We start from the raw sequence: 13,471 nt of genomic DNA, 5'->3' as shown, positions 1-13,471 counted from the left end.
GTTGTTGAAAATGAGGGCTTCCGACGTTTACTTGAGCACCTGGAGACACGGTACAATTTGCCATCGCACAAGTTTCAGAGCACCAGGCCATGAACGGTGCGATTGCACTAAATAGAGACATGTTTACATGCTTGATTATTGTATTTGACCAAGTCACTTGTATTCTCTTGTCCCGAAGCTATATTTTATTTTTGATTCCACTCTGCACTTTCAGTATTTAGAAATAATTTTGAACGTTTTTTTTTTTTTTGTGTTCGACTAAGCAAAGCTTGTTTTCAGGGAGCACTTCTCATTGCTGCTTAAATGAGCATTTAGAGCAAAGAACTGTGTAGTCATGCCTGATGCCATTGCCTTTAGTCTTTTCTGTTCCACATGTAGAGGTATGTAGCTTGTTAAGTCAACCATAATATTGGATCGGTATCGGGCATCGACCGATACGCAAAGCCACTGCTTCGGTATCGGTATCGAAACTGAAAAAGTCGGATCGGTGCATCTCTAAGTGAGGTGAGATGTGATGGTGTCCCAACGGTGTGACAAATGTTGGCACTGAGTAGCCTGGATCCGTAGATGTTTGGATGTATCCCATCCGGCTGGAAGCGGTCTTTACAATTCAAAAAGATATTGAAATTGCCAATGAACTGTATTCCACGTTTGAAGCACTCCGATGTCAGCCATGTATTTAGGCCAAGAAGTCTACTGAAAGATTCCGTTCCTTTGTTTAAGGTTGGAATGGGGCCAGAGATGGACACACACTGTGACTGATGGTCATCCAGTATGTTTAGCAACAGGGTCAAGTCTTTTTTCAGAATCTCAGACTCAGTTTTCTTTTGTAGAATGTCAAAAGACCCGGTGTGGATAATGATTCTCATATTTCTTGGGCGTGTATTTAAGATAACTGGAATCAGCTCTGCGATTTCAGATACAGACGTGTTATCCATGCTTATGTTTTCAGTCTTTGGCATTTTAACAAATTTAGTTACTGAGTCTCCAATCAAGAGAGTGTGTGGTTCAGTTCTGGAGTTAGCAAAGTTTCTTCTGGCCCTCGGCCTGTCAGTGGCTTGGGGGCTGTTCCTGGGGTTGTGATTAGCCTTAGCGCTAGCAGTGTGATTAGTATCTGCGGCTTCATTACAGTTATTATCCAACATTTCATCCCTTGCCAATAGTTCATACCTGTTATGTAGTGGGAGTTCAGGTGTAGGAGTGAGTGTTGATGCTTTCATATCTAATCTCTTGTCCGGTTTGCCTCTCCGGCTGACAGCTGGTGTTGATGTTTTTGGCCTGTCTCCATTGCGATGCCAGGAAGCGGTTGTCGTCGGAGCTTCTGCAGCTAATCCAGGGTTGCGGACGACATCAGAAAACATCCTAGGAGTTTCTACCACTAGTTCAGTAGTGTTAGGACATATCCAGGGAAGTGTGTCGGTCAGATCTGTAACAGGAGCCTCCACATTGATAGTATCACAATCTGTGTCTGTCCGTTAGCTTTTGGTGCTACTTTGGCTACATGATAAGCGTCATGTCAGTTACAGAGTGAGTGAATTTGTCATTTTCACATACCGTGTTTTGCCATGCATAATGCGCAAAATTTAACTAATTTATTGTCCTAAAATCTGGGGTGCGCATTATGCATGGGTACAACAATTTTTGAAGAAAATCTCCCTTGAAATAAAACTTGAAATCACACCTTCCATCCATCCATCTTCTTCCGCTTCTCCGGGGTCGGGTTGGGGGGGCAGCAGCTTCAGGAGGGACTCCCAGACTTCCCTCTCCCCAACCACTTCATCTAGCTCATCCCGGGGGATACCAAGGCGTTCCCAGGCCAGCTGAGAGACATAGTCTCTCCAGCGCGTCCTGGGTCGTCCCTGGGGTCTCCTACCGGTGGGACATGCCCGGAAAACCTCCCCAGGGAGGCGTCCAGGAGGCATCCTGGTGAGATGCCCGAGCCACCTCATCTGGCTCCTCTCAACGTGGAGGAGTAGCGACTCTACTCCGAGTCTCTCCCGGATGACCAAACTCCTCACCGTATCTCTAAGGGAGAGCCCGGACATCCTGCGGAGAAAACTCATTTCGGCCGCTTGTATCCGGGATCTCGTTCTTTCGGTCAGGACCCATAGCTCGTGACCATAGGTGAGGGTAGGAGCGTAAATCGACCGGTAAATTGAGAGCTTTGCCTTTTGGCTCAGCTCTCTCTTTACCACGACGGACCGGTACAGAGTCCGCATTACTGCCGACGCTGCACCGATCCGCGATCTTGCGCTCCATCCTCCCCTCACTCTTGAACAAGACCCCAAGATACTTAAACTCCTCCACTTGGGGCAGGATCTCATCCCCGATCCGGAGAGGGCATTCCACCCTTTTCCAATCAAGGACCATGGACTCGGATTTGGAGGTGCTGACCCAACCGCTTCACACTCGGCTGCGAACCGCTCCAGTGAGAGCTGGAGATCACGGCCTGAAGAAGCCAACAGCACCACGTCGTCTGCAAAAAGCAGAGACGCGATGCTGAGGTCCCCAAACCGGACCCCCTCAACGCCTCGGCGTCGCCCGGAAATTCTGTCCATAAAAACTATGAACAGAATCTGTGACAAAGGGCAGCCTTGGCGGAGTCCAACCTTCACTGGGAACGAATCCGATTTACTGCCGGAAATGCGGACCAAACTCTGGCATCGGTGATACAGAGACCGAACCGCCCTTATCAGTTGGCTCGGTACCCCGTACTCCCGAAGCACCCCCCACAGAACCTCCCGAGGGACACGGTCGAACGCCTTCTCCAAGTCCACAAAACACATGTGGACTGGTTGGGCGAACTCCTATGCACCCTCGAGGATCCTGCTGAGGGTGAAGAGCTGGTCCACTGTTCCACGGCCAGGACGAAAGCCACACTGTTCCTCCTGAATCCGAGGTTCGACCTCCCGACGGACCCTCCTCTCCAGCACTCCTGAATAGACCTTACCAGGGAGGCTGAGGAGTGTAATTCCCCTGTAATTGGAACACACCCTCCGGTCCCCCTTCTTAAAGAGGGGAACCACCACCCCAGTCTGCCAATCCAGAGGCACTGTCCCCGATGTCCACGCGACGTTGTAGAGACGTGTCAGCCATGACAGCCCCACAACATCCAGAGCCCTTAAGAAATCCGGGCGGATCTCATCCACCCCCGGGGCCTTGCCACCGAGGAGTTTTTTAACTACCTCAGTGACTTCGACCCCGGAGATTGGAGAGTCCGCCTCAGAGTCCCCAGGACCTGCTTCCACAATGGAAGGCGTGTAGGTGGAATTGAGGAGGTCTTCGAGTCAGCAGCACGCCATCCACACTGTAAACAGTGTTGACGTTGCACTGCTTCCCCCTCCTAAGACGCCGGATGGTGGACCAGAATTTCCTCCAAGCCATCCAGAAGTCATTCTCCATGGCCTCGCCAAACTCCTACCACGCCCGGGTTTTTGCCTCAGCAACCGCCAAAGCCGCGTTCCGCTTGGCCATCCGGTACCTGTCAGCTGCCTCCGGAGTCCGGCAGGCCAAAACGGCCCGATAGGACTCCTTCTTCAGCTTGACGGCATCCCTTACCGCCGGTTGATTGCACTTTAGTTTACATATTTAAATGTTCAGATATTTAGACGTGATAGACAGTTTTTGCATGATTTGAATGAGGCAAAATGACATGCTTTTTCTCTTGAACATATTGTTATAATAATTAGTTTCAGATTTTCTGTAACAATTTTCTGTATAAAAATCTAATTTGGCGTTCAAAAAGTCTTTTTTCAAACTTGAGTCTTGAAAAAGAGGTGGTTGTCATATAATCAGGGTCTTCTTATATTCGGGTCAATACGATATTTTATTTCTATTTCTCTTTATTCTCAGAGTTTCTGAAGGTGATCATGGAGACCCTTCTGGCAATCCCTGGGCTGTGGAGCCGCAACTCTCATAATGTGACGCGGAGAGTGGACGGTTGCCCATGACTGATCCGGAGACCTTTGACATGAAGTTCAAGGAAATACAGTAAATGACAAACAGGATGCAATAATGAATGACAAAATGATTAAGCATGGAATTGGTTAGTCAAAATTTTGGATGTTGTGGTCCCCTCCTTCACTCTTCATAGCTTACAAAAGGAACCTGTAGGGTTCCGTTTGGTTTAATTGCTGTACTGTCAAAGTTACTGACTTTTCTGTTATTTTTTTGCTTGATTTACAAGACCAAATGTCCTCAATTCAATTTTATCTACTCTTAATTCCACTCTTCTGAGACACTGTTCATAATTCCTTGTATACAGATTGCAAATCAGTCTTGTGTTGGGAGGGGCTGATTTGAAAACCTGCATGTTTCCAAGACCATGGATAAGTATGATTAGTTTGACATCTGTACTGTAGATTAGAAAAGACAACAGTGAAGGCTTACAATGTGGTGGCTGCTCTCAATGTTGAATTTTTTTTTTTGACTAAAATGACAATATGCGTGGTGGTAAAACACGTGCAAATAGGACGCACAAGAAGACTGCTCTGATAGCGTTGGTAAATAAATAAAAAAAATCTGCTCATTCCTGTGCGATTGCTTTATGTTTGAAATGTGCGACTGACATGACACATCGAGGAAAAACTATTTTACAGGTAGGTTTTTTTTTCCCATATTCGTATTTCTTTTACAGAGTAATATCAATGTCTACAATGGGTGGTGCCCGATCGAGTTCATCTTTGTAGATGCGGTTTGCGACACGCACAGAGGCCATGAATGATGGAACAAGGACCGCAATGGCTTTAAAATTAAAACAGGCTCCAGCGCTGAGAAGCAACGGGGCTATCAAAACCCCACAAGAGAGTGATGTTTATTTTGTTCCCCCCTTGTGTTTTGGCGAGCTGGCTGTTCTGTTTACCGTGTTTTTCCATGCATAATGCGCAAAATGTAACTAATTTATTGTCCTAAAATCTGGAGTGCGTATTATGCATAGGTACAACAATTTTTGGAGAAAATCTCCCTCAAAATAAAACTTGAAATCACACCTTTCTTCTTGTTTGTTGTCAATCGCGCATCGCATTCAGCCATCCTGCCGAACACACTTAGTCAGTAAAATTCATAATTGACGACACATCGTTTGATGCGATGGTGCAATCCTGGATGGTGTGTTATTGTCAAATATTGTTTGTTTTTTAATCTCCATCGCAGACCGGATATCATACGGAGGCCGCCATGACAGTATGCGCAGAACGGATGCGCAAGACACGTCAGCTATATAAAGAGCGAGAGTTCAGTTCTCTACCTATTAGTTTCATTTCACAGTTTAATTAGCAGTTTCAATCAGCAAATAACAAAATGCGTATTACAGGTAATATTTTATTTCACAACACTTTGCCTTGTTCCTTTCTTCTCCGCTGTTCACTTCAAACACGCTCCATACGAACACAATGCTCTCGTATCAGACGCTTGCTCGATCACCTGCTCGTTTGCTGTCACAATGTACCCTACACAAATCCGAAACATTTCTTCGCTATCGAGTTTGCTAGTGCATGCGCAATGATAGGAGGCCATGAATGATGGAACAAGGACCGCAATGGCATCCGGTTGTTCCCAAAGATGATCTTTTTTCTGAAATAATTTTACGTTTACGGACTTAAGTAAGACTCAAAATTTGGGTGCGTATTATACATGGGTACAGGCTTTTTTCCAGCATCGACATGCCATTTTTAGGGTGCGTATTATGCACGAGGGCGCATTTTGCATGGAAAAACACGGTATTTGATATGTCCTACATAAAAAGTATGTACCGTATTGGCCCGAATATAATTTTTCAAGACTGAAGTTTGATTAAAAATAATAATTTTGAACGCCAAATTTAATTTTTATACAGAAAATATTTACAGTATATCTGAAACAAATGACAATCTGAATAAGAAAAAAACATTGCAATAGAATAATGCAAACTGGTTTAAACTTAAGAGTAGCTGAGATCTGTCATGTCAGAACATTACTCCTCACAATCCTCTGCCTCGCTGTGCTCAGTGTCACTGTCCTCACTCGCATCCTATGGTTCCGCTGGCTCCTCCCATAGCACGTCATCCTCACTGCCGTCCAGGGCATTTGATATGTTTTTTGGCTATTTCCATGCCCTTAAGCTGAAAGACAGCTCTGCTGATGGTCATCCCGTCCTTTCGTTTCTTGCACACCCTCCTGTCGAACTCTTGAAAGTGCCCGCTCTGAGGACCACGGAAAGCTTTTCTCTGACTGTGAGCATTTTTTAAGCGATCATTTTTAGCTCTTCATCTCCGTACATTGCACTCTGTGACACCATATTTCACAGCCGCTTGGCAATTGTTTGAAGACTCATTTATCACTGTCATCTTGAAGTTTGCATCATAACTTCTCCTCAGCTGCCGGTCAACCTTCGACGCACTTTTCTCCAGATTGTCGCTACGTTTCTCCATTTCCCGTTTTCTTTCTTACCGCTATTTTTTATTTTTCGTCTTCGTGCTACCGCTATATTTACTTATTCTATTTTTCTTCGTGCTTGCGCTATTTTAAGTATTTATTTTCTTTTTCTTCTTTGCAACGGGTTCGCATGGGCCTGGGAAGTCAAGTTCAGCATTCACTTTGAAGATATCTGGCGCCCTCTAGCGTTGTGAATGTCTAGGGCCCGAATAAAAGACGACCCCCACTTTCTCAGTCTTATTTCAATGCAAAAACTATCGTCTTATATTCGGGCCAAAACGGTATATATTTATATTGTAACTTAGTAGTTACAAAGACCTCCAGCTTATTCTCGAATGCACACAGCTTGTGGATGCGACTGTATTTCCAATGTCGCATTGCTTTAAGAGCGTCTTTGTGTTTTCGAATGGCTTTACTGCTCCCACTTGCTTTCTTTGGAGGCATGATTAGGGGTTAATACAATCCTCAAAGTAACGAAAATACAGTAACAACGGAGTCAGTCGGCATCCGGGCCGCGCGGTCAGGTTTTCTCGGGTCCTCTCGGCTTATCTCGCGAGGTTCGACCTCCGAAATTTGTTCGACAACCGAAGCAAAAAATCTTCGAACGAATTTTTCGTTCGAATTCCGATTTGTTCGAGAACCAAGACGTTCGAAAACCGAGGTTTGACTGTAGTAGGGTTTCTCCATCCACATGCACACCGTCACTGAGCGAGAATTGATCCTACACACGAGTCAGTGTCAGCCTGCAGCATTAGCAACTTACTATGTCAACTTATTTTTTATTTATTTTTATTTTTTTATTTATTTTATTTATTTGAATTGTAAACGCCATACTTTTGGAAACTTCCACCAAATCTTGAATGTTTGCCTCCAAATGCATTATGAACGGCAAAATCCCCAAATGTCTGGTCCTAACTGTAGTGACAATAGTGAAAACCGGGTAATTGGGCGTTTAATAAACTCTCAGTGTGATTCAGGTACAGTCTTGTAGCTTTAAGAAGGAGGTGGGGAGCGTTCCAATGACGCACGACAGAGCCCAAAAAGATGCTTCAAAACTCCAGGCGACAGTCAGTCAGCGTGTGTGCACGGTGACCACTGGCAGAGATTTATCGAGCAGGCAAACAGTTGAGCAGATAACTGGCGACAAATTGAGGACTCCTCGAGGGACATCTCAATTCCAAATAAAACACGGACTTTTGAAGTATTTTTTTAGTCATATAGTTTATCACTGACTAACTGTATTTAGTCTCGGTGAATCTTTCACTTTGCGACTACAAAACGGCCAGGGGGTGGGGGGAAGCGGTTGAGCCTCTCGTCCAACATTTTTTGTTTTACAGACTTGCGACTTCAACACGCAAGTTGCAGCATGTTACTTTTCAGTTCGCCGTGGGTGTACTTCTTTATTTTCTGTAACCAAGCTGTTACCGTACACACCTTGACTGATGAGATAGATGTTGTGGTATTTTTGCCCCAAAATGACACTTATCTTTTTTCATATGCGAGGGTCGCACCGGCGATTCGTTATGCGCAGCTGAAGCTGAAGACTACAGGATCCCCCTACTCCGACCTCCATTTCAACATCCACTTTGAGAACTCCAATTGTGTGAATGATGCCCTCTTCCACTTGGTGGACAGGTCTTGCGTGAAGAAGCCTGATCTGATTTTGGGGCCAGTATGCGAGTACGAGGCGGCAGCGGTGGTGAGACTGGCGTCCCACTGGAATATTCCGGTGATCTCAGCAGGTGCCCTGGCCGCAGGTTTTAGCAATAAGGATACCGAATTCTCCCACCTTACGCGCATCGCACCATCTTATGTAAAAATGGCAGATACATTCAGTGCAATGTTCAAGCACTTCACGTGGAAGACCGCCGCCTTGATCTATGAAGACGACAAAGAGGAGCGAAACTGTTACTTCACTGTAGAGGGAATATATCATCTAATGACTGACCTAACCATTAAAACATTTACTTTTTCTCATGATGACCCGCTGGACACTGACGACATCATCCAAAGCATCTTTGACACTCAAGGTAATACTTCAATTTGTTATGGAAAAATCAATCAATCAATCAATCAATCAATCAATCAATCAATCAGTCTGTCTAAAATATTACTCTATCCTTAGCCATTTTTTTCCACTATGTAGAACCAGAATTATATTTAAAAAGAAACATGTAAACAAACCCAAGTTGGCGGTAGACAGAGTGAAGCAAAAAACAAACTAACACCAAAATACAAATTGATTCCAATCTGAATACGAATGTTTTTCTGACTGCAGTCAAGCCAGTTTTCACTTGAGAAGTCAAGCCAGCCTCTACAACTTTCATTCATACTATGCACATTACAATAACACGCTTACAAAGCGATGCAGGCCACCAAAATATAATTCAAAATAATATCTTTGGTATTAGTCTCGTTATGATGGACATGAGAAACTCCTAAAACTCAAAAGTTTTGATAAAGCTCTGGTGTTGTATTCAAGAATATAGGTCTCCTGAAATCAATGCAAGTGCATCAAATGGAACCGAACCAATTTGTTCCACTTTAAAATATATTGAGATTTACTTATATAATCATCTTGTGTTGAAAAGATCCATCTTTAAAGGAAATGCCATATTTACAGCACTGAGAAGTTCATTCATGTGCATTTAAAATGACAATTGTAAAAAGTTGTAATTCCATAGAATCTAATCTAGTTGACTTTAAAATCAAAGCTGTCTTTAATCATAACGCTCCCCATGTATCGAGAATTGAATTGTCTTTTGTTGGGGAGATGCTCCTGTAAACTTCACATTTTCAATCACATAACATGTCACACGTCAGGTTGTTCTTTTTGGATCAGCAAAAAGAAAAGAAAATGACAAATAGTCAATTATTTGACAAAAAACAACATTAAAAAAAAATAACTATTATTATTAAATAAAAGACTGAACTTTTTTTTCATCACGCAATGAAGTTTGCTTCAACCTTATTCTATTTGCAACCAATGTTTAGTAATGGTTTCATCCAAATCACCTATTTTGGACCACAACACGCAGTAAACATGCTTTTAGTGCAGTGCTTCTCAATTATTTTCTGTTACGCCCCCCCCTAGCAAGAAGAAAACTATTCGCGCCCCCCCTCCCCACCGTGACTATCCTAACTTGTCTTGTAAGTCGTAAAATGTTGCACTGTCGCAAACGTGACAGAAGTAACAATGAGAGCGCCACTGCCCCCTGCTGTAGTAAACGCGCAATTACACTTTATTCTAGTACTGCCAAAAAAAAAGCCTGTTCCCCAGGGTCACACGCGCCCCCCCAGGAATAGCACCACGCCCCCCAAGGGGGGCGCGCCCCACTATTTGAGAAGCACTGTTTTAGTGGAAGGACATAATTTATGGATGACAGTGAATGATGCTAATATTTTTTCCTTTATTGGTGCCTTTTCTTCAATAGCCATTATTGTTGGGCAGCATGGCTAAGTGGTAGAGTGTTTGTTGTGGGATCGATGCTTAACCCTGGTAACCATGTCGAACCATGTTTCTTGAGCAAGACACTGAACCCCAATTTGCTCCCAGTGTGGACCTGGCACCGCCTTGCATGGCAGCAGCCTCCCATTGGTATATAAATGAGTAAATGTAAGGCATTGTAAAGAGCTTTGGGCACCATATGGTGTAGATAAAGTGCTATATAAGTGCAGTCTATTTACCATTTGCATGGCAGCAGCACGAATGTATGAATGTGTGTGTGAATGGGTGAATGTGAGGCATTGTAAAGGACTTTGGGCACCATGGCATGTGGTGTAGATAAAAGTGCTATATAAGTGCAGTCCATTTACCATTTATTCATACCTAAATTATGATCAATCAATGTTGGCGGTAGCGTGTTACAAAAGTAATGCAATAAATAAATCACTAATTACAAATAATAAAGCAATGCAATAGTTATTTACTGATAGAATTACAACAAACAGAATGCCTTACTTGTCTGTATCAGTCACGCAGCAAAAATGAATACATATACTGAACGTATAAATCACCTAAACATATTTGATTTAACATGCTCTCTGTCCGTCCGTCTGTCCGTCCGTCTACCTATCCGTCTATCTACCTCTCTATCTACCTCTCTCTCTCTCTTGCTCCCTCTGTCTGTTTGTCTGTCTGTCTGTCTGTGTGTCCGTCCATCTACCTCTCCATCTATCTAACTCTCTATCTATCTACCTCTCTCTCTCTTGGTCTGTCTGTCTGTCTGTCTGTCGGTCTGTCCCTTCAATACAAAAAAATAATAGGAACATATTGGCAATATACCGTAAACACATCTTTCCCTTGATTGTAAATTAATTTGAGTATATTAATACATTTGTTTATTTACAGTCGGGGATTATTTTTCACTGGTGAGTTTCGATATTTATATTTAAAAAAAACATCTGCCAGTCTCACCTATTTTTGCGAAACAACGTACGTTGTATTATTGAAGCCTGTTTAGGTAGCTCTTGGAAAGGAAAAGTCTTCAGGAGGTTCATGTTCAAATTATATTCATAACTTGAGCTGTAAATCGCTAGAAAGGGCCGTTGCAGCACTTGCCATGTTCGAGTACTGGCATGTTGGGAAAATGGCCCATTGGAATTGGATATTTTAACGTACATCAGATTAAAAATAAATTTGAATCAGATAGATAGATAGATAGATAGATAGATAGATAGATAGATAGATAGATAGATAGATAGATAGATAGATAGATAGGTAGATAGGTAGATAGGTAGATGGGTGGATGGGTGGATGGGTGGATGGATGGATGGATGGATGGATGGATGGATGGATGGATGGATGGATGGATGGATGGATGGATGGGACGGGCGGGCGGGCGGGCGGGCGGGTGGATATACATTATGCTAGCATAAAAAGTTTAAATCATGGATGGATGGATGGATGGATGGATGGATGGATGGATGGATGGATGGATGGATGGATGGGCGGGCGGGCGGGCGGACGGATATACATTATGCTAGCATAAAAAGTTTAAATCATGGATGGATGGATGGATGGATGGATGGATGGATGGATGGATGGATGGGCGGGCGGGCGGGCGGACGGATATACATTATGCTAGCATAAAAAGTTTAAATCATGAATGGATGGATGGATGGATGGATGGATGGATGGATGGATGGATGGATGGATGGGCGGGCGGACGGATATACATTATGCTAGCATAAAAAGTTTAAATCATGAATGGATGGATGGATGGATGGATGGATGGATGGATGGATGGATATACAGGCCTGTCTCAGAAAATTAGAATATTGTGATAAAGTTCTTTATAATCTGTAATGCAATTAAAATAACAAAAATGTCATACATTCTGGATTCATTACAACCCAACTGAAATATTGCAAGCCTTTTATTATTTTAATATTGCTGATTATGGCATACAGCTTAAGAAAACTCAAATATCCTAAAGTTTACTAGTAGGGTATTCAACTAATCACTTGTCAAGTCAAGTCAAGTTTATTTGTATAGCCCTAAATCACAAGCAGTCTCAAAGGGCTTCACATAGACAGAAATTGACAATTATTCTCAAAGCATCCCCTGATCTTAAGCTCCCAAAAGGGCAAGGAAAAACTTAAAAACCCCTACCGGGGGAAAATGAGAAACCTTGAGAAGGGACCACAGATGGAAGGATCCCCCTTTCAGGATCACCAGGTTGAAATCGATGCAGAGAGGGCACAAATGATACTACTTAAAAATCAATTAAATAAAAAGTGGATGTCCATGTCATAGCAGAGGGCTGCCGAAGGAGCCCTCAATTGTCCTGGCAGTGTCTTTGACGAGGTTGAGCTCCAGTTCCCCCATCCTGAATTGGCCCACGAGAATCCAGATAGCCGCTGTCAGCATGGGTGCCACCTAACCACCTCCCCGGCCGGGGAGGGGGGAGGGAGGGGGTGGAGAGGGAGAGAAAACAAACTCCAGCCGAATCGGCCACTACAGGTTAGTTAAAGGCCATGTCATAGAAATGTGTCTTTAAACGTGTCTTAAATGTTTCTACTGAGGTAGCAGTCCTAATATCCATTGGTAGATTGACACTTGAATGGTCTAATTAACTCGAAACACCAGCAAGGGTTTCCTGAGCCTTGAAAAACACTCAGCTTGGTTCAGTACACTAAATCACAAGTATGGGGAAGACTGCTGATCTAACTGCTGTCCAGAAGACCATCATTGACACTCTCAATCAGGAGGGTAAGACACAAAAAGAAATTTCTCGAAGAGCAAGCTGTTCACAGAGTGCAGTTTCAGAGCACATGCACAAAAAGTCTGTTGGAAGGGGGAAATGTGGCAGGAAACGCTGCACAACCAAGGGAGATGACCGCAGCCTTAACAGCATTGTGAAGAAGAGTCACTTCCAGAATTTGGGGAAGCTTCAAAGACAGTGGACTGAGGCTGGAGTCCAGGTATCAAAAGCCATTGTTCACAGACGCGTCCCAGAAATGCGCTACAATAGCTATATTCCCATGGTCAAGCCACTTTTGAACTCAAGACAACGGAAGAAGCGTCTGACTTGGGCTATGGAAAAGAAGCACTGGACAGTTCCAGAGTGGTCTAAAGTCCTCTTTTCAGACGAAAGCAAGTTTTGTATTTCATTTGGAAGTCAAAGCGCCAGAGTCTGGAGAAAGGCTGGAGAGAAGCAAAATCCAGGCTGCTTGAAATCCAGTGTGAAGTTCCCACAGTCAGCGATGGTTTGGGGAGCAATGTCAGCTGCTGGTGTTGGTCCACTGTGTTTCATCAAGTCTAGAGTAAATGCAGCTGTGTATCAAGAGATTTTAGAGCACTACATGCTTCTGTCTGCTGAAAACCTCTATGGAGATGATTTCATTTTCCAGCATGATCTGGCACCTGCCCACAGTGCCAAAACCACCAGTAAATGGTGTACTGACCACTGGCATTACTGTACTCGATTGGCCTGCCAATTCCCCTGACCTGAACCCCATAGAGAATTTGTGGGGTATTGTGAAGAAGAAGCTGAAACCCATCAGACCCAACGATGCAAATGAGCTAAAGGCTGCTATTGAAGCATCCTGCGCATCC

The 13,471-nt window shown here is 43.7% G+C and overlaps 1 protein-coding gene across 2 annotated transcripts in view; it reads left to right on the top strand.

Annotated features, from left to right (window-relative positions):
* The first annotated feature begins 7,431 nt into the window (after positions 1-7,431).
* npr3 (natriuretic peptide receptor 3) overlaps positions 7,432-13,471 on the top strand; it is a 68,752-nt gene continuing 62,712 nt past the window's right edge. Inside the window, exon 1 of one of the 2 annotated variants that reach the window (XM_061278710.1) lies at positions 7,432-8,441. In XM_061278710.1, the coding sequence (XP_061134694.1) occupies positions 7,778-8,441 (664 nt within the window). In that variant the 5' untranslated portion in view covers positions 7,432-7,777. The remainder of the gene's footprint in view (positions 8,442-13,471) is intronic. The other variant, XM_061278709.1, reaches the window with a different exon arrangement.

The sequence above is a fragment of the Syngnathus typhle genome, linkage group LG5 (assembly GCF_033458585.1).
Source record: "Syngnathus typhle isolate RoL2023-S1 ecotype Sweden linkage group LG5, RoL_Styp_1.0, whole genome shotgun sequence".
NCBI lineage: Eukaryota > Metazoa > Chordata > Actinopteri > Syngnathiformes > Syngnathidae > Syngnathus > Syngnathus typhle.
Note: the sequence above shows the minus strand (reverse complement) of the source record. Positions and strands in the feature narration are given on the sequence as shown.